At 38.6% G+C, this 22115-nt stretch overlaps 3 protein-coding genes across 5 annotated transcripts; all 3 read left to right on the top strand.

Annotated features, from left to right (window-relative positions):
* Window positions 1-737: 737 nt before the first annotated feature.
* LOC146681081 (uncharacterized) lies at window positions 738-2499 on the top strand. Its single transcript, XM_085447372.1, has 4 exons — window positions 738-829; window positions 924-1090; window positions 2151-2238; window positions 2408-2499. Exons 1-4 carry the CDS (start codon window positions 802-804, stop codon window positions 2485-2487), a joined length of 363 nt encoding a protein of 120 aa, XP_085303498.1. The 5' UTR covers window positions 738-801; the 3' UTR covers window positions 2488-2499.
* A 2820-nt stretch (window positions 2500-5319) lies between these two features.
* Window positions 5320-12466, top strand: LOC146681080 (uncharacterized). Its single transcript, XM_085448763.1, has 3 exons — window positions 5320-5371; window positions 10930-11082; window positions 12312-12466. The coding sequence occupies exons 1-3, from the start codon at window positions 5320-5322 to the stop codon at window positions 12464-12466; spliced, it is 360 nt and encodes a 119-aa protein (XP_085304889.1).
* A 70-nt stretch (window positions 12467-12536) lies between these two features.
* On the top strand, window positions 12537-21133 carry LOC146681079 (uncharacterized). Of its 3 annotated transcripts, none has more exons than XR_014917830.1 (5): window positions 12537-12698; window positions 19153-19246; window positions 20040-20122; window positions 20298-20373; window positions 20582-21133. XR_014917830.1 is itself a non-coding variant. In XM_085447369.1 (5 exons), exon 2 carries the CDS (start codon window positions 13569-13571, stop codon window positions 18003-18005), a length of 4437 nt encoding a protein of 1478 aa, XP_085303495.1. In that variant the 5' UTR covers window positions 12749-13076; window positions 13163-13568; the 3' UTR covers window positions 18006-19246; window positions 20040-20122; window positions 20298-20373; window positions 20582-21132. The 3 variants fall into 3 exon arrangements, 2 of the variants coding, with proteins under 2 accessions (XP_085303495.1, XP_085303494.1); XM_085447369.1 differs by lacking the exon at window positions 12537-12698 and adding an exon at window positions 12749-13076 and having other exon boundaries at window positions 13163-19246; window positions 20582-21132; XM_085447368.1 differs by lacking the exon at window positions 12537-12698 and having other exon boundaries at window positions 12749-19246; window positions 20582-21132.
* Window positions 21134-22115: the final 982 nt, after the last annotated feature.

The following is a 22115-nucleotide window of genomic DNA, read 5'->3' as shown; positions in this document are numbered from 1 at the left end:
ATCTGCATTTTTTCAACTTTGACTTCCCCTGCCTGGTTTGTTGGCAAGTTAGTTACATCTTAAGTCACACAGACAATTCACCACCTTTATGTAAACTACTGGTTTCCATCTCAATCTGATGTTGACTAAAGCAATCACAAGCAGTCTTGATGCCTGCTTAATCATCCAGGTAAGAAAATCCCAGCAAGTTGATTCTTTTCATCTGAACATAACATATTCAGTGAGTAGAAGTCTCTCGTCCAAGTGACTTCTTCGCTCTTTTTCAGTGACTTCACTGAAAAAGACCTGAAGAAGTCACTTGGATGACTGAGTGAATGCTTCAGCCACTGTACTTGCTACACCAAGATGGACAGAATCAATTTTCTGTCACCAGGAGGTTTGTGGTGAAGAACCCTCTTTGTGAGTATTCACCCAGGGACATCCAAGGACCTTCAGCAAACACTCACCGACTAGTCAGAGACAAAATATCTTTCAATAGCAACCAGAGGTTGCAAGGAGTGTGTAACTTAAGCCTTCATTAACAGGCTAAGTAGATTCTTTGGGGTAGGTTTTTTGTTCAAAGTGTTATGAGGTATAAATAACTCGGATTCCAGTGATGTAAATTTCATCTACTGGTTAGCACCTTAAACTATGAAGTTTAAGGTAATTTCTGTGCTAATATATTGAAATGATCCATGATGATACATTCACTTCATACTTTTAGATGGCTGTGAGGTGGATACCTCCACTGGGGTCCTGACGATCTCAAACCTGGCTCTAAACGACAGCGGCAGCTACACGGCGGAGATTAATGATGAAGTCATGAGCACAACGGAAATCATTGTTATCAGTAAGTGGGAGGAGGAATTCATACTCTAGCTAGCACGGACTAGTTCACCTGATTTTATGTTAAATCCTTGTTGGTTTTCTCCCTTTTCTACCAGCCACTGTCCCTAATCCTACTGTGTCCACATGGTGCCACCCTGAGATGACCTACTGTACTCTCACTTGTGAACCCAACGTGACAGATGATGCCAAACCGATCACCTATTACTGGAGGATAGGTGACATGGTGATACAGTGTCCAACCAGTCAGTTCAACATCACACAGGTATAAACAGGATCTGATTATTGAATCACATGACAGCTCTGTTGGTTATTTTTGTCATTTTATCCAAACCTAATGAATCCAAAAAATTTTTTTTATCTAAATACTTTCAAGACATTTTATCGCAGCTTTATGTGCATTTGGCCTTTACACAATGTATAAAGAACCTGTTTGCTTTTCCTTCATTATTTAAAGACCAAAAGTGACTAAAAGTCAAGTAAAAGCTTTAGTTTATTACATATACATGTATACTGCATTGTATATGGCAACACTTATAGACCAAAGAAGATAACAGCTTAAATGCTGAATTTTGTACAGTGTATTCAGAAGAGTTTGGACCTCCAGTATTCAGCCTTCATTTGAGAAACAAACAGCAGCGATTAAAAAAATAATCATCATCTCATAGTGATCTCTCATAGGGATCCCTTTGTGCTCTAAAAGTGTCTCTTGATGTGTGAAAGGTCCCTTTTTTTGTGAGTGCACAAATAGCTGGAAGCAGAAAGTCCAGCTTAAAAGAGAAATTTGATAACCTGTTATCTCTGATCAGGCTTTTACACTTTATTACAGTTTTCTTAGGCAAAAGAAAACCGTTCTCTGTGGTAAACCTAGCTAATCAACTGTTTTTATCCCCTATTTCCTGTAGACTTAACCACATTAAATGTGTGTTTTCAGTTAGTATTTGCCTGTTTTTGGAGTCTGTATTTGGCTCTTCTTTCTGCAACTCTCATGACAGCACTAATGAAAATTCACAAGGATTACACTGATGTTGGCACATCCAAATCCACACACAAACAAAAAACATGTTACAAAAACAGAATCAGAAACAGAGTGAACTGTCAAATGATTATCTTTAGCTTCATGGAAATTATTTCAATAAGTTGGAGGGAAATCTGGGCATATTCTGGCACCCCTGAGCCCCACTGTAAAAAAAAAAAAATTCAGTCAAATTCAATATATGCTTAAAAAAAGTTAAACAATAAAAAAGAACTCTGTTATTTATTCAAAATGCTGTGTGTGTGCGTGTGTGTGTATTCATTAGCTCCCTTTTTCTTTTCATTTGTAGGAAAACACAGAGTATTTGATAAGCTGTCAGCTGGAAAACCCAGTCAGCTATGGATACAGTGAAAAAATCCTGAATCCACTCTTAATCAGTGAGTTATCAGCTCAACAAATTATATATAAGTAAAATATAAACTTTTATATTACTAAAACAGCACAGACTGTGGTAGTGTATCTATTAATTACTGATACATTTTCACATGTAAAGACTGGAACAGATTGTTTGTGTAAACTTAATTTAATCTTTTTATATTTTCTTAGGGAATCGAGCTTTACTGAGCTTACCATTTGTATGGATTCTGGTGTTCCTGTTTGGCCTTATTTGTTGTAAATGCTGGTAAGAATCCACACAAGATTACTCTGTGCATGTTTATCAGCATTATTTTATTGTACTGTTTATTTGTTTTTCACTTATTAATTTTATTTAGCTATGATCAGATGGACTTCATTTTATTTTACTTTAGTTTTTTGTGATTCCGCTTTGCTCTGTAACGTACCCCTGCTCTAACTGGTGTCTTTTTCTTCTTGTCCACCTAAAAAGTTGTTGTACCCGCAGGACCCGAAGTCACCACCGCTCCACCACCATCAACACTGTGAGATAGAGCAGTGTTGGATCAAACTGTGACAATGAGGATGAAGAAGAGTTGGTGTTACATAAACCACTGGAGAAAAGCCTTAACTGATCCTGGAAACACAGGAAGTGAATAATGCGGAGGGGTCAGAGGAACAAAAACAAGAACACCCTCAAAACATATGTATATAATTTATACGTAATAAATAATAAATATAAGAATATATAGTCAGAAATATGTACAGATTAGTCACAGAGTGAACTGTCAAATGATTATCTTTAGCTTCATGGAAATTATTTCAATAAGTTGGAGGGAAATCTGGGCATATTCTGGCACCCCTGAGCCCCACTGTAAAAAAACAAAAATTCAGTCAAATTCAATATATGCTTAAAAAAAGTTAAACAATAAAAAGGAACTCTGTTATTTATTCAAAATGCTGTGTGTGTGCGTTTGTGTGTGTTCATTAGCTCCCTTTTTCTCTTCATTTGTAGGAAAACACAGAGTATTTGATAAGCTGTCAGCTGGAAAACCCAGTCAGCCATGAATACAGTGAAAAAATCCTGAATCCACTACATTGGGAAAAATCACAGTTTTTTCTTATATATACATATATATACATATATGTGTGTGTGTGTGTGTGTGTGTGTGTGTGTGTGTGTGTGTGTGTGTGTATTACATTTGTTTTTGTTTTTTTACAAATAGCCATAATGTGTTCGACAGTTACATTTTGGATTGCAGAAGCATCAGTCGGATGTTGTAAATCCAGCAGCAAGAAAATACCAAATCTAAGAAAACATTTTTTTTTCATTATACCCAAAAGGTAGAACACCTTCACATGTAGAGGTTTTGTAAATGAACAACTTTAATAGCCTACATTTTTATAATTCAAATGATTTCTCTAACCCTTGGAATACTTTGACTATTTCACACATTTCATCTGCTGTGAAGTTGGACGATAGTGATATGACCACATCAGGAACGATGAACCGTCATGGTCGACCAAGCCCCTGCATGGGATGTACCAGAAACACTGAAGAAGAGGCTGATATCAACAAATCCTACCAGCGGCTGAATAAGCCAACTTAAAGGAAAGCAGAGACTCTGATCATGGCAGAACAAGAACAGGTCCTAAGCAACCGATCCACAGAGGGAGGAGCCTAGGAGGATGTAAGATGCTAACTTTGAGTGTGTACACTGAGAGACACAACCAAATGGCTAGGATAGTGGACTCACTTTGAAGCTTTGTAACACTTCTCAGGATCAGCTGAAAGCAGGTGATTTCTTAAAAATGGTGACGTGAGTTTCAGCACCTGGTGCTGCAGTGAGAAATACTGCTAGTGGTGCTAAATGCCCAAACACTGATGCACTAATGGGGACCTGCAACACATTTAAGATCTCTTTTATCATTTAAAAAAAAAATTATAATTCTGAATAAAAACTTCTCCTGTTTCCATGCTCAGCCACATTTTCATATTTCAGAGCTACAGAAGAAGAGGGGAGGTGTTTGTGCCATGTGTATGATATCAGTTGGTTCCTAAACTTTGAGTTCTTCCACCCTGAGCAGGTTATTCTGTGGCACTATTGCAATTAACTTGAATTTCACTGGGAGTTAAGACACATATGGTGACGGTTTAATCATGTTAAGGGTACAAAATGCTGTCTGATCTACTGTTGATCATTACATCCAAAAGGCAGAACACCTTCACATGTAGAGTTTTTGTAAGTAACAACTTTAATACCTTACATTTCTTATAATTCAAATGATTTTTCCAACCCTTGGAATACCTTGAATATTTCAGAAATTTCCTCTTCTGTGAAGTTGATGGTGAACTGGAACACATTAAGACTACTTTTACAGATGTTTATTTTCTTTACACACAAACAACATGGCAGCAGTGTCTCCATGCTCAATGTTCAGACTTTAACTGTAGAAGAAAATAATATACAGACTTACAGATGATTGATGCTAGCATGCCAAAGATCAGACACGTGTGATGTATTCTTTAGGTACAAAAAAAGGGCTTTATTTGGTCTGTGGTAGCCCATATGGAAAAGAAATAGTAAAAACTTATAAAAGACTTGTGGCCTACTTCATATAGTGAATCATATAAGGCTTATATGATTCACTCATGAAAGCGTACACTTTCTCATTACTTTCATATATTGTTGTAGTAAGTATACAAAACATACAAGTTTCATTTATATAATTTTTCAAGGGATCTTATATCTGTTTTCACTCTTGTATGCTTTTCATACAAGTTTCACACAAGACAGATACAAACTTTCTAAGATTTATATATATCTTTTCCATATGGAAGAAAACAGACATTTTGAACCCCTTTTTTCATGTATTTATAGATGTGAATGTGCATAACTTCATTACTTTTCCAAAAGAGCTCAATTGTGATTATCTGCGCTGTTGTTGGAGGCGAGTATCATGTTTGTAAAATCATGAGAACAAAGACAATAAAATTATTGAGATTTATCGGAGCTGTAATGTCATGCTTCTTGTTTAATTGATTTCATGCTTTTATGAGTTACAGGATTGAGGGTAAGGGCTGCAGAATTTATCACATGTAATTCTTCTCTGACTACTGTAGTATGAGTTTTATGATTCTGGTAGTGGCTTTGAAGACGCTGGGTGGTAACTCAGGTGAGTTTTGGATACTCTGTGTGGAAGTTTGATAGATAATTAGAAAAAACAGGACTGGGACAGGTTGGTGTACTTTTCACTCTAAAGTGAAACAGTCCCACTGGTACAAAGTAAAAGTTTCAGGTAAGCAAACAAAAATATAACATGTTTATATATAATGTTTGTATTCATGATTAAAGTCATACTCTGCACTTTTGGCAACCGAACACAACCACGGGACTGGTTGTCATACATACAAAAAATGCTACAGGTACAACAAATGAAGTGACAAATAACATACAGCGGGGAAAATAAGTATTTGACACATCAGCATTTTTATCAGTAAGGGGATTTCCAAGTGGACTATTGACACAACATTTCCACCAGATGTTGCCATCAAGCCAAATATTGAAGTCATACAATCAAATCAGAACATATAAGTATACAAGTTAAACCACAATAAATAAAGTGAAATGACACAGGGAATAAGTATTGAATACATGGAGATAACAAGGGGCAAAATGACATAGAAAGCCAGGAGATCACCTGAAATCTGTCAGTATTGATAGAGAAATCCTGTCCCCTATCAGTACTAATTGATATCAGCTGCTTTAGTCCTAATTGATGGCCTATAAAGGCTCCTCATTACCCAGAAGGCACACAGGAAAGACGTCATGATGGGTAAAAGCAAAGAACTCTCTCAAGATCTTCGTAATCTTATCGTTGAAAAGCATTTTGATGGGAATGGTTATAGGTGCATTTCCAGAATGCTGAATGTTCCTGTGAGCACTGTGGGGGCCATTATCCGGAAATGGAAAGTGCATCAGTTCACCATAAACCTGCCACGATCAGGTGCTCCACGCAAGATCCCTGTCCGAGGAGTCCAAAGAATAATCAGGAGGGTTCTCCAAGAGCCAAGAACCACTCGGACAGAACTTCAGGAAGACCTTGCATCAGCAGGTACTGTTGTTTCAAAGAAAACTATAAGCAATGCACTGAACCGCCATGGCATCCATGCACGCTCACCACGCAAGACTCCATTGCTGAACAAAAAGCATGTCAAGGCTCGGTTAAAATTTGCACAACAGCATTTGGAGAAGCCTGTGGATTATTGGACGACTATAGTATGGTCAGATGAAAGCAAAATTGAACTTTTTGGCAGTCATTCTACACACCATGTTTGGAGAAGAAATGGCACTGCTCACCACCCCAAGAACACCATACCAACAGTCAAGTTTGGGGGTGGAAGCATCATGGTTTGGGGCTGCTTTTCAGCAAGGGGTACTGGCAGACTTCATATTATTGAAGGCAGGATGAATGGAGAGATGTACCGGGACATTCTGGATAAAAATCTGCTGCCATCTACCAGGAAGCTAAAAATGAAAAGAGGGTGGACATTTCAGCAAGACAATGATCCCAAACACAAGGCCAAGGAAACAATGAAGTGGTTTCAAAGAAAGAAAATCAAGTTGCTTGAATGGCCCAGTCAATCACCTGACCTAAATCCCATAGAAAATCTATGGAGAGAACTGAAGATTAAAGTTCATAAAAGAGGCCCAAGGAACCTTCAAGATTTAAAGACCGTTTGTGTGGAAGAATGGGCCAGAATCACTCCTGAGCAATGCAGACGACTGGTCTATCCATACAAGAGGCGTCTAGAAGCTGTAATCACCAACAAAGGCTTTTCTACAAAGTATTGAATAAAGTGTGTTCAATACTTATTCCCTGTGTCATTTCACTTTATTTATTATGGTTTAACTTGTATACTTATATGTTCTGATTTGATTGTATGACTTCAATATTTGGCTTGATGGCAACATCTGGTGGAAATGTTGTGTCAATAGTCCACTTGGAAATCCCCTTACTGATAAAAATGCTGATGTGTCAAATACTTATTTTCCCCGCTGTATGTGAGGGGGCAAACTCCTCAAGATGGGTGGTGACCATGGTGGCCATTTAGAAGTCGGCCATCTTGGATACAACTTTTGTTTTTCCAAAAGGAAGAGGGCCATGTGACACATCAAACTTATTGGTAATGTCACAAGAAAAACAATGGTGTGCTTGGTTTCAATGTAACTTTATTCTTTCATGAGTTATTTACAAGTTTCTGACCACTTATAAAATGTGTTCAATGTGCTGCCGATTGTGTTGGATTGTCAATGCAACCTTCTTCTCCCACTCTTCACACATTGATAGCAACACCGCAGGAGAAATGCCAGCACAGGCATCCAGTATCCGTAGTTTCAGGTGCTGCACATCTCGTATCTTCACACCATAGACAATTGCCTTCAGATGACCCCAAAGATAAAAGTCTAAGGGGGTCAGATCGGGAGACCATTCAACTGGCCCACGACGACCAATCCACTTTCCAGGAAACTGTTCATCTAGGAATGCTCGGACCTGGCACCCATAACGTGGTGGTGCACCATCTTGCTGGAAAAACTCAGGGAACATGCCAGCTTCAGTGCATAAAGAGGGAAACACATCATCATGTAGCAATTTCAAATATCCAGTGGCCTTGAGGTTTCCATTGATGAAGAATGGACCCACTATCGTTGTACCCCATATACCACACCAAACCATCACTTTTGTTGTTCCAACAGTCTTGGAGGGATCCATCCAATGTGGGTTAGTGTCAGACCAATAGCGGTGGTTTTGTTTGTTAACGTCACCATTCACATAAAAGTTTGCCTCATCACTGAACAAAATCTTCTGTGTGAACTGAGGGTCCTGTTCCAACTTTTGTTTTGCCCATTCTGCAAATTCTGTGCGCCGATCTGGGTCATCCTCGTTGAGATGCTGCAGTAGCTGGAGTTTATAAGGGTGCCATTTGTGAGTAGCTAATATCCGCCGAAGGGATGTTCGACTAATGCCACTCTCCAGTGACATGCGGCGAGTGCTACGCTGTGGGCTCTTGCTGAATGAAGCTAGGACAGCCACTGATGTTTCTTCATTAGTGACAGTTTTCTTGCGTCCACATTTTGGCAAATCCAACACTGAACCAGTTTCACCAAACTTAACAAGCAGTTTGCTAACTGTAGCATGGGAGATGGGTGGTCTCGTAGGGTGTCTTGCATTGAAATCTGCTGCAATGACCCGGTTACTGCGTTCACCAGATATCAACACAATTTCGATCTGCTCCTCACATGTTAACCTCTTCGACATGTCAATAGCTGTGAACAAAGAGAAACTTGTAAATAACTCATGAAAGAATAAATTTACGTTGAAACCAAGCACACCATTGTTTTTCTTGTGACATTACCAATAAGTTTAATGTGTCACATGGCCCTCTTCCTATTGGAAAAACAAAAGTTCTATCCAAGATGGCCGACTTCTAAATGACCACCATGGTCACCACCCATCTTGAGGCGTTTGCCCCCTCACATATACTAATGTGCCACAAACAGGACTTTAATATCACCAACCATTCCCATTTTATTATGGTGTATCCATATAAATGGCCCACCCTGTATATGTTTACTATCCAGAATGCTGTGTTAACATCCTGTAAGCTGTACTGTGCATACTTTTGTTTTGAGTTGCCCGAGGCTTCGCTTGTGCTGCTTTAAGTTTTAAGTATACACAATAACAATAACACTGCCATACAAACAAATGTTCATGAATTGAATTAATTATTTTAATGTGCTGTTAAGCTACAAACCTGATTAAAAATAATGATAGTAATAACATAAAATATTTGGGATGTAACCTACCACTTACAATTTTATTAATATAATTAAAATTAGTGACAACATTGTGAAACACTGAAAGGTTTGAAGCAGCTTCACAAGTTTTCTAACAGTCTGACAGCCAACTCCACAGTTACCCCTAATGGACACTTTTGCTACCATCACATCTTGGTAACGTAATTCTGTGAAACAACGAGACAAACCAGTGCTGCACAACTGTAAATAAGGCTCCTTATTACAGTAAAGCAACCTATCAGTAATTATGACTGACACATGTTTTGGAGAAATCCATGTGTACAAACAAGGAAAGAAAAAACTCTGAGACTGTTAAAGACAGAAACCTGTGACTGTGGTGAATGGTTCACTTCACTAAGGGAATTCTTGCTGTACTTCGATGGTAATCAGTGTTATGCTGTAAAAGAGGATCTTTCAGTGGTGCAAATTCTTAACAAACCTGTGATTACTCAAATAATGTTGACTTTTGCATACTAACCCAAACCATTTAAATACCAGTTTTCCCAAGTATGTTCACTTAGACTTCAGTGCAAAGTATTGTTCATTTCACTTCATTTACTAGTGATGTAATAAATAAATTCATCACATAAAAGTGCAACGTTGTAAAAGGCTGATGTATTATCAAGATGAATGTTTGTACATTTTTGTTTTGCACATGGAATTCATGTCTATAATTTCATAAATAGTTACAGTGGATCTGCTGCTTGAGCTATTTAGCGTGATCAATAAGTACTGTAAATAGTATAAATTTGCCTTTTCTTATAGAGTAAATTAAATTTGCTGAAATTCCTCCCACAGCTGACTAGAGTCAGTAACACGTAATAGAAATGCTAAAAAATAAAAAAAGGAAATTAAAATAGAGCAGTCAGAGTTTTCAAAGCGTTCTGGGGGAAGCTGCGGACACTGAGTCAGAATGATTCATGCAGTGGTCGGTGTCTACCATGGCAGAAACCCCCAAATGAGAAGTAAAGAGTTCTTTCAAGCTGAAGAAGGAGTCCTATCCAGCTTTTCTGGCCCATAAAACTCTGGAGGTGGGTAACAGACAGCCTCCTGGTAGGAGTCGAGTTTGGCCATGGAACCAGACTCAAGGGTGGTGTTGAAGCAAAGATTCAGGTAGGGAAATCTGCTCAGTGCTGACTTCCAACTCCATGAGTATCGTGCTTCTTAACCTCTCCCTGGAAAGGTTTATGTCAGGGTGCTGGAGATGAGAATCTGACCATTAATCATATCAGATTGAAGAGGAATTGATCAACCTGTTGACCTTTTTTTTTGCACTTCAACATTCTACTACAATTGTCAGGGGATTGTGTGGGGGACGCTCCGAGAGTGGCTTTTTGTTACAGGCGTTTTGATCCCTGATCAACAGTTAGAGCTTGGCTCACAATGGTGGGTGTTGGACCCCCTTTGTCATTGATTCTGGAAGTAATTTCTAGGCACAGCCGAGGGATGGAGCAGATCATGTTTGGTGGTCTCAGGATCTCATCTCTGCTGTTTGCAGATGATGTGATTCTATTCTCTTCATTATCTCCTGCTTTCACTGGGGCGAAGGTTTGTTGCTGATGGCCGGTCGAGCCATGCTTTCACCTATGACCATGAGCTGTGGGTAGTTACCAAAAGAATATAACCACAGATACAAACAGGAGAAGATCTCAGAGTAGACATCCTTCCAAGCCCTCTCAGTTGGCTTGGAAATGCCTCGGTGTATTTTCAAAAGACTTGGAGGAGGTGGATGAGAAGAGGGAGGTCTGAGCATCTACACTTATACTGCTGCCCCCACAGCCTGAATGTCTACATTGCATAAGACCAAACTGTAAATTAAAGTAATTGTGCATTTAAAGAATTGAATGTGAAACTCTTAATATGTTGATTTTGCAGAGAAAGAAGGCGTCTACAAGAAAGTGGGTGACAAAGTCGTCCTCACACCAGGCTCTGTGCCTGCTTCCATCACCAGGATCAAGTGGACACATGATCAGGATGTTGCTCTGGAGTGGACCAGACAACAACGTTTCACCTCCTGGCACTTCCGAGGTACATTCACTCAAGACTGAAATCCATATACATGCACAGATTACATATTTTTAATGTTTGTATGTAGCGTATTTAGAAAAAAGTCATGACTCTCATTGTAAAACTACAAAGCCTAAAAGTATCCTTAAATCTTTCCTTTAATTTAACCCCTGAAGTTACACCAAACATGAAGGTTTTGGTACTGACGACCTTTAAATAAACGTAAACCTTTGCTCAAATAATATTTTAAGGGACATATTTACGCAAACCAAGAGACTAGTTGTTGACTGCCTGACAACCATCGGTTGCCACATAAAAATGTGTTTTCTCTGACTGATTGGGTGGCAAGTAGTTGTGGGAATTTGCTGACTGTAGAAAGGTGAAATTGGTCGCAAAAGAGGTGTTTGGTGCTCCACTGAAAACCTCCTTGCAACTGGTTTGGTCATTAGCAGCCCCAAGCGGATGTAAAACTCAAAAGTGTGACACAAACTGGAAACAGAGCTCGTTTGCCTTCAAAGTAAATGTTGCAGCTTTTGAAACATGTTAATTTTGCAGGTAAGGCAGAAAAGTACCTGCATTTTTTCAACTTTGACTTCCACTGCGTGGGTAGTTGGCAAGTTATTTACATTTTAAGTCACACAGACAATTCACCACCTTTATGCAAACTATTGGTTTCCACGTCAATCTGATGTTGACTAAAGCAATCACAAGCAGTCTTGAAAATCCCAGTAAGTTGATTCTGTCCATCTGAACATAACATATTCAGTGAGTAGAAGTCTCTCGTCCAAGTGACTTCTTCGCTCTTTTTCGGTGACTTCACTGAAAAAGACCTGAAGAAGTCACTTGGATGACTGAGTGAATGCTTCAGCCACTGTACTTGCTACACCAAGATGGACAGAATTAATTTTCTGTCACCAGGAGGTTTGTGGTGAAGAACCCTCTTTGTGAGTATTCACCCAGGGACATCCAGGGACCTTCAGCAAACACTCACCGATTAGTCAGAGACAAAATATCTTTCAATAGCAACCAGAGGTTGCAAGGAGTGTGTAACTTAAGCCTTCATTAACAGGCTAAGTAGATTCTTTGGGGTAGGTTTTTTGTTCAAAGTGTTATGAGGTATAAATAACTCTCGGATTCCAGTGATGTAAATTTCATCTACTGGTTAGCACCTTAAACTATGAAGTTTAAGGTAATTTCTGTGCTAATATATTGAAATGATCCATGATGATACCTTCACTTCATACTTTTAGATGGCTGTGAGGTGGATACCTCCACTGGGGTCCTGACGATCTCAAACCTGGCTCTAAACGACAGCGGCAGCTACACGGCGGAGATTAATGATGAAGTCATGAGCACAACGGAAATCATTGTTATCAGTAAGTGGGAGGAGGAATTCATACTCTAGCTAGCACGAACTAGTTCACCTGATTTTAAGTCAAATTCTTGCTGGTTTTCTCCCTTTTCTACCAACCACTGTCCCTAATCCTACTGTGTCCACATGGTGCCACCCTGAGATGACCTACTGTACTCTCACTTGTGAACCCAACGTGACAGATGACGCCAAACCGATCACCTATTACTGGAGGATAGGTGACATGGTGAAACAGTGTCCAACCAGTCAGTTCAACATCACACAGGTATAAACAGGATCTGATTATTGAATCACATGACAGCTGTAACAGTTGGTGAAATGTTAGTATTTGACCACTAGGCGGAGCTCTTGTAATGATAATGTAACTAACTCATTTTATTTTGTATGTTTTATTTTTGTGTTGAGCATGTTAACATTTTCCTTTTTTGCCTACTGGATTGGTGTACAGTTAATTTGATACATGGAAAGTAACTAGTTAATTTTGTAAGTATAAGGTAAGGGCAGAGGTCACTTCCTGTTTTGGGAAGTAAGGTCAGAGAAGCTGCGCATGGTGACGGTCTAGCCGTGTAAAAGTCAAGCTAAGAAAGAAGAAATAAGCCCTAAGTTCCAGTTACACCGGTTTGTCTACTTGCAGGCCAAAGTGGTATGTTTGTTTATATTTTGTGAATTTTATATTGTAATATGTTTTAATGCTGAAATATAATTTTCTTGTACATTTGTATTCACCAGTTCTACGGTGTACCTGTGTACGTTAAGAGAAGCACAGTAAACATCAGTAAAGAAGAACTCTCGTGTCTCTCGTGTATGTGTACAAGCCGGCATAGTAGAACACTCCACTGCTCCGGAGAAGGCAACGAGATGGTTGGACCGACGCTACTAGCAAGAGAAGCTACTAGCAAGAGAAGTATCACATGCTCCAGCAAATGCATTGAATACGTAAAGAAGCAAGCTAACAAGTGAAAAATAGTCAAGCAAGCACAAAAGTCCGTGTCTTGGAAGTAACAAAGCACTTGTAAATTGTTATCAAGCCTCAGTTCCATTTGAAATTCAAAGTGACCTTTCATATTAAGGAGCAGCTAAAATCAAGATTTATCAAGTAAATGTTAAAGTCAAGTGAAAATACTATTAAGACAACATGGCAGATGAAAATGAAGATGCAATACAGCCCACTGAAGAAGAAAGTGCTGATGATAATTTTCAAAATGATGAAAGTAAAGAGCAGACAAATGGAGAAGAAACTCCACAGTGCTCAGTATTTACTGAAGGCACACAGTCAGAAAGCTTACGCAGAAGCCAGCGCACACGCACTCTCACTGAAAAGGGACAATCCTTACAAGAAGCCAAGTTAAATGACTTGACAAACAATTTTGAGCGAGTTTACAAGAAGTGGAAATACCACATAAACTTATTTAAAAGAATGGTGAAGAGTAAAGACATTGAGTTAATACCTGAAGCTGTAAGTGTTATAGACACTAGTATGACTGACATCTGTAACATTCATGATGAGATCAGAAAAATACAAAGTCCTGATATTGAAATGCGCAGAAGATGTGATGTGTGCATGGCTATCAGTGAAACTGCCAGAGCAAAGGCTCGGTGCCTTTTAGAAGAAGATGGTGATCCAAATAGTATACCCTGGCCTGATTCAGAGTCCGTGTATGACAGCAGTTCATCCAGTGCTTCTTCAAGGATCACATATAAGTCAAGGTCTATCTCTGGGATGTCAAAGCAATCATATCTGGTCACACTACAACAAAGACAAGAAGCTGCAGCTGATGTAGCAGCTACAGAAGAAGTCATTAAAATAATGAAAACACAGCATCAGTGTGAGGAAGAAATCAGAGAACTTGAAGTTGAGGATGCAAGGAAAAGAGCTCAATTTCTAACTGAGAGCACCTCAATAAAGACAAGGTTAGATGAAAAGAGAAAGGAAGTGGAACTTTTGAGAGAATTGCAAAAGCGTAATGCAGCACAAGCAAGATTGAAAGTGTATGCTGAAAGTGTGAATAGTGAGGATGAAGACAAATCTCCTGTTCATTCCCAAGTAAGACAAGATAGTTCCGTCCCGCAACCAAGCTTTCCAAATGTGAACTCGAAACCATTCATCCCATCTCAAGTTAGAGCTCCGCAACAAACTGCACCTCTCCGAGCCTCTGTCCCTCAAACAGCAATTCGTAGTGCAAATGAAACGCCCTCCACTGATCTTGTAAGGATGCTCGCTGAAGCTATCACTGCAAACAGAATCCCAATCCCAGAGCCTCCAGTCTTCACAGGTGATCCACTGCAGTATAATGACTGGAAGTTGTCTTTTCAAACATTAGTTGACCGCAAGAATCTGCCAATTCAAGAAAAGCTATTCTTCCTGAGAAAGTATGTTGGAGGTTCAGCGAAGAAGGCTATTGAAGGACACTTTCTGGTTGGAACAGACACCGCTTATCATGCTGCCTGGGAGATACTCAACGACAGGTTTGGAGATCCCTTTGTGATAGGCAAATCATATCGTGACAAGATTCAGTCATGGCCAAAAATTAACAACAAAGACACTAAAGATCTACGTGAGTTTGCAGATTTTCTAAGCAGTGTTGAGTCAGCCATACCTTATGTCCAAGGTTTACAAGTTTTGCATGACTGCGTGGAAAATCAGAGGATAGCTGCAAAGCTGCCTGATTGGCTAAGTGCACGGTGGAACAGAATGGTGACAGAGTTTCAAGATGAACACAGAATGTTCCCAGATTTTAGTCATTTTGTCAAATTCCTGAATAAAGAAGCAAGAATTGCATGTAATCCTATCACTTCTCTGCCTGCAATAAAGCCAACTGAACAAGACAAGCATGCATTCAAAGACAAGCCCAAAAGAAACTACATGCTGAATGCTAAGTCACTTAGTACAAGCTCTAGTGAAAGGACAAATGTCACATGTCTCTTTTGTAAGAAACCTGGTCACACGCTTCAGAAATGTCGCAAGATAATGGACAAGTCAGTTGAAGAGAGAGTAAAGTTTGTGCAGTCTGAAAAACTGTGCTTTGGTTGCCTCAAGACTGGTCATAACTCTAAGAACTGCACTTCCAGAAGTGTGTGTGACAAATGCCAAAAGCCTCACCCAACTTGTCTACATCAAGACAGAGAGAAAAGAGACAAGGAACAAAGAAAGAATAGCCAACAACAATTTAAGGCTAACCAGGAAACAGAGGTTTCTGAAGTACAAGAGCAAGTATCTAACCAAGTTACATCCAACAGAGTTGTGCAACAAAAGTCAAAAGGTTGTACTTCCTCAGTTGTCCCAGTTTATGTATCCACTGTGGATGAACCAGAGAATGAAAAGTTGGTGTATGCTTTGCTCGATACTCAAAGTGACACCACTTTCATCTTGAAAGACACAGCTCAGTCGCTCAACGCCATGTTAGAGCCAGTTAAACTCAAGATTTCCACTATAACGTCCAAAACAAAAGTTGTTTCAAGCAGCAAGTTAAAGGACTTACAAGTAAGAGGCATTTACTCTGAAACGAGAATCAAACTACCAACAAGCTATACCAGAGACTACATTCCTGCTAACAGATCACATATTCCCACAAACAAAACAGCAGAGAACTGGTCACATTTGAAACATTTATCAAAGGAGATGGCTCCCAAGCTTGATTGTGAAGTTGGACTACTGATCGGATATAACTGTCCTCAAGCATTGCTCCCTCTAGCGGTGGTCAGTGGTGATCGAGACCAGCCATTTGCACAGAAATCTCTGCTTGGCTGGAGCATCATTGGCTACAGTGACTCTGAAGGTGATTGTGAAGATGAAATAGGAGTAAGCCATCGTGTTATTGTTAGACAAGTCTTGCCAGCTGTAGGACCAGCTCACAAGCTCAAAACGGAAGTTCACTTTGTAAGCAGAAACAAAGTCAAAGAAATACTTACTCCAGCCGAGATACTTAATGTGCTAGAGATGGACTTTGTTGAAAAAAGTGTTGAAGAAGAGTCAATACCACAAGAAGATGCTAAAGTGAAAGAGATCAGTATCGAAGATCCAGAACTCAAAGTCACAATGGTATTCGCAGTTAAGGCAAAAGAAGAGAAATCCATTTTAGAACGACTGGAAAAATTCTCAGATTGGACGAGAGTTGTGAAAGCAATAGCAAGATTAAGACGACGTGTAAAGTATGCAAAGAACTCAAAGGAAATGTCCAATGAAAGTACTACGTTGGAAGAAAGGAAAGAAGCCGAGGAGTTCATCATACAGACAGTTCAACAAGAAGCATTTGGAAAGGAAATTAAGATCATAAAGGATAAGGAGGAAGTCAGACCATCTCACTCAAAGCTACTTCAGTTAAGTCCATTCCTTGATCAACACAATATCTTGAGGGTAGGAGGAAGACTTACAAAAGCATCAATCCATCCCAACATCAAACACCCAGCCATTCTGCCAAAGAAACATCATGTGTCGCACCTGCTCATCAAACATTTTCATGAGAAGACGCATCATCAAGGCCGAGGGATGACAGTAAATGAGATACGGTCCAATGGCATATGGGTAATTGGCTGCAGTACTGAAGTATCGTCATTTATATACAAATGTGTCAAATGTAGAAAGTACAGGAAAGGCAATCAAGAACAAAGGATGGGAGACCTGCCACCAGAAAGACTGGAAGCTACCCCTCCATTTACATACAGCGGTATGGACTGCTTCGGACCATTCTGTGTAAAAGAAGGGAGGAAAGACTTGAAGAGATATGGACTCTTGTTTACATGTATGTGCTCGAGAGCTATACATATAGAAGTTCTAGATGATCTCAGTGCAGACTGTTTTCTCAATGCACTCCGTTGTTTCATAGCAATACGTGGCAACGTAGGTCAGCTGCATTGTGATCAAGGCACCAATTTTATCGGTGCAAGAAACGAGCTTCTAACGCAAGCAACTCAAGAGAAAGTCAAAGAGCTGGGAATAACTTTCGTTTTCAACCCACCTGCTTCTAGCCACATGGGAGGAGTCTGGGAGAGGCAGATTCGGACAATAAGAAATGTTCTGAAATCCATTCTTGACCAGTCAGCTTCAAGATTAGACACTTCATCATTGAGAACGTTCATGTATGAAGCTATGGCAATAGTAAACAGTCGACCACTAACTGTAGAGTCTATCAACGACCCTGTAGGACTGGAGCCGTTGACACCCAACCATATTTTGACGATGAAGTCAGCAGTGATCTCACCACCACCTGGAGAATTCGCTAAAGAAGATCTCTACCTCCAGAAAAGATGGAAACGAGTACAATATTTGGCGAATGTATTTTGGACAAGGTGGAGAAAGGAATATCTGTTAAACCTGCAACAGAGAAGCAAATGGAATAAAAACAGAAGAAATGCAAAACTAAATGACATTGTGTTATTACAAGAAGACTGTCTTCCAAGAAATCAATGGAAACTCGCCAAAGTTGTGGAAGTCACTCCAGGAGCTGACGGCAGAGTCAGAAAAGTTAAGCTTCTCATCGGTGACTCTACTAGAGACAATAAGGGGAAGCACACAACTAAGACGATTTTAGAGAGACCCATACATAAGACTATACTTTTACTTGAAGCAGAGTAAAGACTCAACATAATGTTTATTGGTTAACCTTCGCTAAGTTCATTGTTGGGTCAAATTCCTTTAGGATCACACATGCTGTTGCGATAGTGTGATGGTGGGAGTGTAACAGTTGGTGAAATGTTAGTATTTGACCACTAGGCGGAGCTCTTGTAATGATAATGTAACTAACTCATTTTATTTTGTATGTTTTATTTTGTAATATGTTTTAATGCTGAAATATAATTTTCTTGTACATTTGTATTCACCAGTTCTACGGTGTACCTGTGTACGTTAAGAGAAGCACAGTAAACATCAGTAAAGAAGAACTCTCGTGTCTCTCGTGTATGTGTACAAGCCGGCATAACAGCTCTGTTGGTTATTTTTGTCATTTTATCCAAACCTAATGAATACAAAACTTTTTTAATCTAAATACTTTCAAGACATTTTATCGTAGCTTTATGTGCATTTGGCCTTTACACAATTTATAAAGGACTGTTTGCTTTTTCTTCAGTATTTAAAGACCAAAAGTGACTGTTATGTATTTTAGCACCATGGGAGCATTTACAGGATATTGTTTTATAGTGATATTATACAGGAAAACTGTTACTCAATAAGGCCCATTTATTAGTTGTTTTTCTCTTTTTCTGTGACCCAAGAATTGATGTGTAAGAATCACAGGCTGGTACCTCAAGGTCGAAAATACCACAGAGATCACTCCCTTACTCCCATCCTCCCTTCCTTATCTCTTAGAAAAGGGCTTGTTAAAGGCCAGGTGGTTTGTTTCAGAATTCACTAATGAAAGAAGTCTTTATTCTATGCCTGGAGTGTATTTCGCTGGGATAATCATAAATTGTAGCTGAACTGATAAACTATACAAAGGATACTTCTTTGCTCAGAGGGCAGGAAGACGCTTCCTTATTTGGTCTGTACCGGTTTGAACTGAGAATCTGCTGACACACGAACCTTTTTCCTCTATATAAACTGTTGTATGACAAATAAACTTTGAGTTAGTTTGGGATGACAATCTAGAACAGTCTCCGCGTCTTCTTGTTCTTCCAAACTGCTCCCGGTACTCCGGCTGGTGCCGTAATTAACCGTTGATCATATTTGACTATTACTTGAGAAAATATCTGACTGTTACTTGAGAATATTCCTTTGAGTTCTATAGGTTATGGACAATCTCTGCTGATAGGTGCCCACGCCTCGGAGGAAACCCGATCCACGGATGACCCGGGACGGAGTTTTCTTTCAGTGACCATCAAGTAAGATCTTCAATTTATTACATATATACTATATTGTATATGGATACACTTATAGACCAAAGAAGATAACAGCTTAAATGCTGAATTTTGTACACTATATTCATCACAGAGAAGAGTTATCCAGATTTTCATACCTCCAGTTTGCAGCCTTCAGTTAAGAAACAAACAGCGATTAAAAAAATAATCATCATCTGATAGTGATCTCTCACTCCGTGCTCTAAAAGTGTCTCTTAATGTGTGAAATGTCCCTTTTTATGTGAGCGCACAAATAGGAAGCAGAAAATCCATCTTAAAAGAGAAATTTGATAACCTGTTATCTCTGATCAGGCTTTTACATTTTGTAACCAGCAAAAGAAAGCCTGTCTGTGTTGAACTTTCTTTGTGGTACACCTAACTGATCAGCTGTTTTTATCCCCTGTGTGTGTCCAACCTGATGAACTCCTCATGAATTTTGTATTTCCTGAAGAATAAACCACATTAAATGTGCATTTTCAGTTAATATTTGCCTGTTTTTGCATTTGGGTCTTACACCGATCTTGGCACGTCCAAATCCATAGACACACACACCCACAAAAAACAAACAAACAAACAAAAAACAAACAAACAATGAGGGTACATGTTTCAAACAAAGAATCAGAAACAGAATAAATTCAGACTATCAAATGATTATGTTTAGCTTCATGGAAATTTATTCAGTAAGTTGGAGGGAAAATAAGTAAAACAACAGAAAGGAGATTTGTTATCTATTTGAATGCTGTGTCTTTATCGGCTCCTTTTTTCTCTTCATTTGTAGGCAAACAGAGAGTGTTTGATAAGCTGTCAGCTGGAAAACCCAGTCAGCTATGAATACAGTGACAAAAATCCTGAATCCACTCAGTGAGTTATCAGCTCAACAAATTATATATGATCAAATATTACCTTTTATATATGTCAAACAACAAAGACTGCGGTAGTGCATCTTTTTTTAACCACTGATACATTTTTACACGTATTTAAAGACTAGAAAACATTGTTCTTTCAAAATTAATTTATAATTTAAAATGTTTTTTAGGGAATCGGGCATTACTGAGTTTACCATTTGTATGGATTCTGGTGTTCCCATTTGGCCTTATTTGTTGTAAATGCTGGTAAGAATCCACAAAAGATTACTCTGTACAAGTTTATCAGCATTATTTTATTATATTGCATTGTTTTCACTTATTAATTTTATTTAGATATAATCTGATAGACTTTTTTCATTTTATTTTACTTTAGTTCTTCTTTGTGATTCATCTTTGCGCTGTAACATATCTCTGCTCTAACTGGTTGTCTTTTTCTTGTTGTCCACCTAAAAAGTTGTCGTACGTGCAGGACCCGAAGACACTGCTCCTCCACCAACACTGTGAGATAGAGCAGTGCTGGATCAAAGTGTAACAATGACGATAAAGAGTTGGTGTTACATAAACAACTGGAGAAAAGTCTGCCTTAACTGATCCTGGAAATACAGGTAGAAAATAATATGGAGGCTTCAGAAGACCGAAAAACACAAAATCCAAAGAAAAATCTATGTATATATTATATGTGATAAATAGTAGTAATAAATAAAAGAATAGTCAGAAATAGAGTCAGAAATATTTCTATCAGGAAAAAAGTAAAGCAGTTTGGGCAAAAAACAAAACAGATTAAAGTCAAAAATTTGTACACTGGGAAAGTTTATTATGGAAAAAATAACTATATATATATATATTAGATATGTGTGGGTTTTTTTGTCAGAGTATCAATGTCCATAATGTGTTGTACAGATAAAGTTCCAGAAGCATCATATTTGTAAAATAAGGAGAAAAATGCAATAAAACTTTTCATTATAATTAATATGACATACATTTATTGATCTTCGTTAACATAGTAACATTTTCTTGTTTTTTAATGTTGTGTTATTATTAATCAGTCTGGGGTGCAGTCAGGACTCAACAACTTACTGGGGCAAATACCAAACTGGAGAGGTTTATTCTTCATGTGCGAAGAAAAAAAAATGCATTTCAATACTTTATAAAATTTGTAAACACTATAAATAGCCGTGTTTTTCCAGTTTAGCTTTTGCTGGGCCAACAGTGCGTACTTGGATAAACGCATGTTTGCATTTCAGTCGGAAGTTGTAAATTCAGCAGCAAGAAAATACCAAGTGCAAGAAAACAGTCAGTGTTTTTTTTTCCACCAGCTGCACTTTTAACAAATCTGTTTTATTGTTGATCATTACATCGAAAAGGCAGAAAACCTTCACATGTAGCATTTTCTTAAGTAAACAACTTTAATATCCTACATTTTTATAATTTAGATGATTTCTCTAACCCTTGGAATACTTTGAATATTTCACACATTTCCTCTGCTGTGAAGTTTATCAGTACTGATTGCATCAGGAACAACACTAATAGGAGGAAGGCAGAAGAAGAGACTGACACCAACATTTCACTGGTCACTGGGACACATATGGTGACTGTTTGAACATGTTAATGGTACAAAATGCGGTCTGTGATGCACTGATATGTTAGTGAGATGTTTCTGGAGGCTTAAAAAGAAGAAACACTTCATGTGCACTATTTCACTGCAAGTGGATGATAGCCTTTTCCATTGCTATGTTACTGCTGTGGATGGCTAAGCTGGCTTATTTAAATATTATCATTCAGTTAAATATTAAGTATTTGAGTTTTTAATGACAAATCAGTCCAGTGCAGAAAACAATGGGCTGCGTGCTGTTACAAGTTTTTATATGAAAAATGGAGCTTCAAAAGACTTAAGCATTACCTTGCGTTGGACAGACCTACATAACTAGAAAAGTATATTGGACACAGAAAAGAGAAATGTAACTGTACAAAGAGCAAAATTTGTTTAA

Source organism: Copadichromis virginalis, linkage group LG23 (genome assembly GCF_057382275.1).
Source record: "Copadichromis virginalis isolate Kocher_CV1m ecotype Utaka linkage group LG23, C_Virginalis_male_GT1.1, whole genome shotgun sequence".
In the NCBI taxonomy this organism is placed as follows: Eukaryota; Metazoa; Chordata; class Actinopteri; order Cichliformes; family Cichlidae; genus Copadichromis; species Copadichromis virginalis.
Note: the sequence above shows the minus strand (reverse complement) of the source record. Positions and strands in the feature narration are given on the sequence as shown.

What these genes read in the sequence shown, in the direction of transcription:
- LOC146681081 (XM_085447372.1), top strand. Translation starts at nt 802, where the DNA reads ATGAGCACAACGGAAATCATTGTTATCA. An exon ending in GTCAGTTCAACATCACACAG is followed by an intron (nt 1,091 to 2,150) that starts GTATAAACAGGA and finishes TTTCATTTGTAG; the next exon opens with GAAAACACAGAGTATTTGAT. An exon ending in CCTGAATCCACTCTTAATCA is followed by an intron (nt 2,239 to 2,407) that starts GTGAGTTATCAG and finishes ATATTTTCTTAG; the next exon opens with GGAATCGAGCTTTACTGAGC.
- LOC146681080 (XM_085448763.1), top strand. Translation starts at nt 5,320, where the DNA reads ATGAGTTTTATGATTCTGGTAGTGGCTTTGAAGACGCTGGGTGGTAAC. An exon ending in GACGCTGGGTGGTAACTCAG is followed by an intron (nt 5,372 to 10,929) that starts GTGAGTTTTGGA and finishes TTGATTTTGCAG; the next exon opens with AGAAAGAAGGCGTCTACAAG. An exon ending in CACCTCCTGGCACTTCCGAG is followed by an intron (nt 11,083 to 12,311) that starts GTACATTCACTC and finishes TCATACTTTTAG; the next exon opens with ATGGCTGTGAGGTGGATACC.
- LOC146681079 (XM_085447369.1), top strand. Translation starts at nt 13,569, where the DNA reads ATGGCAGATGAAAATGAAGATGCAATACAGCCCACTGAAGAAGAAAGT.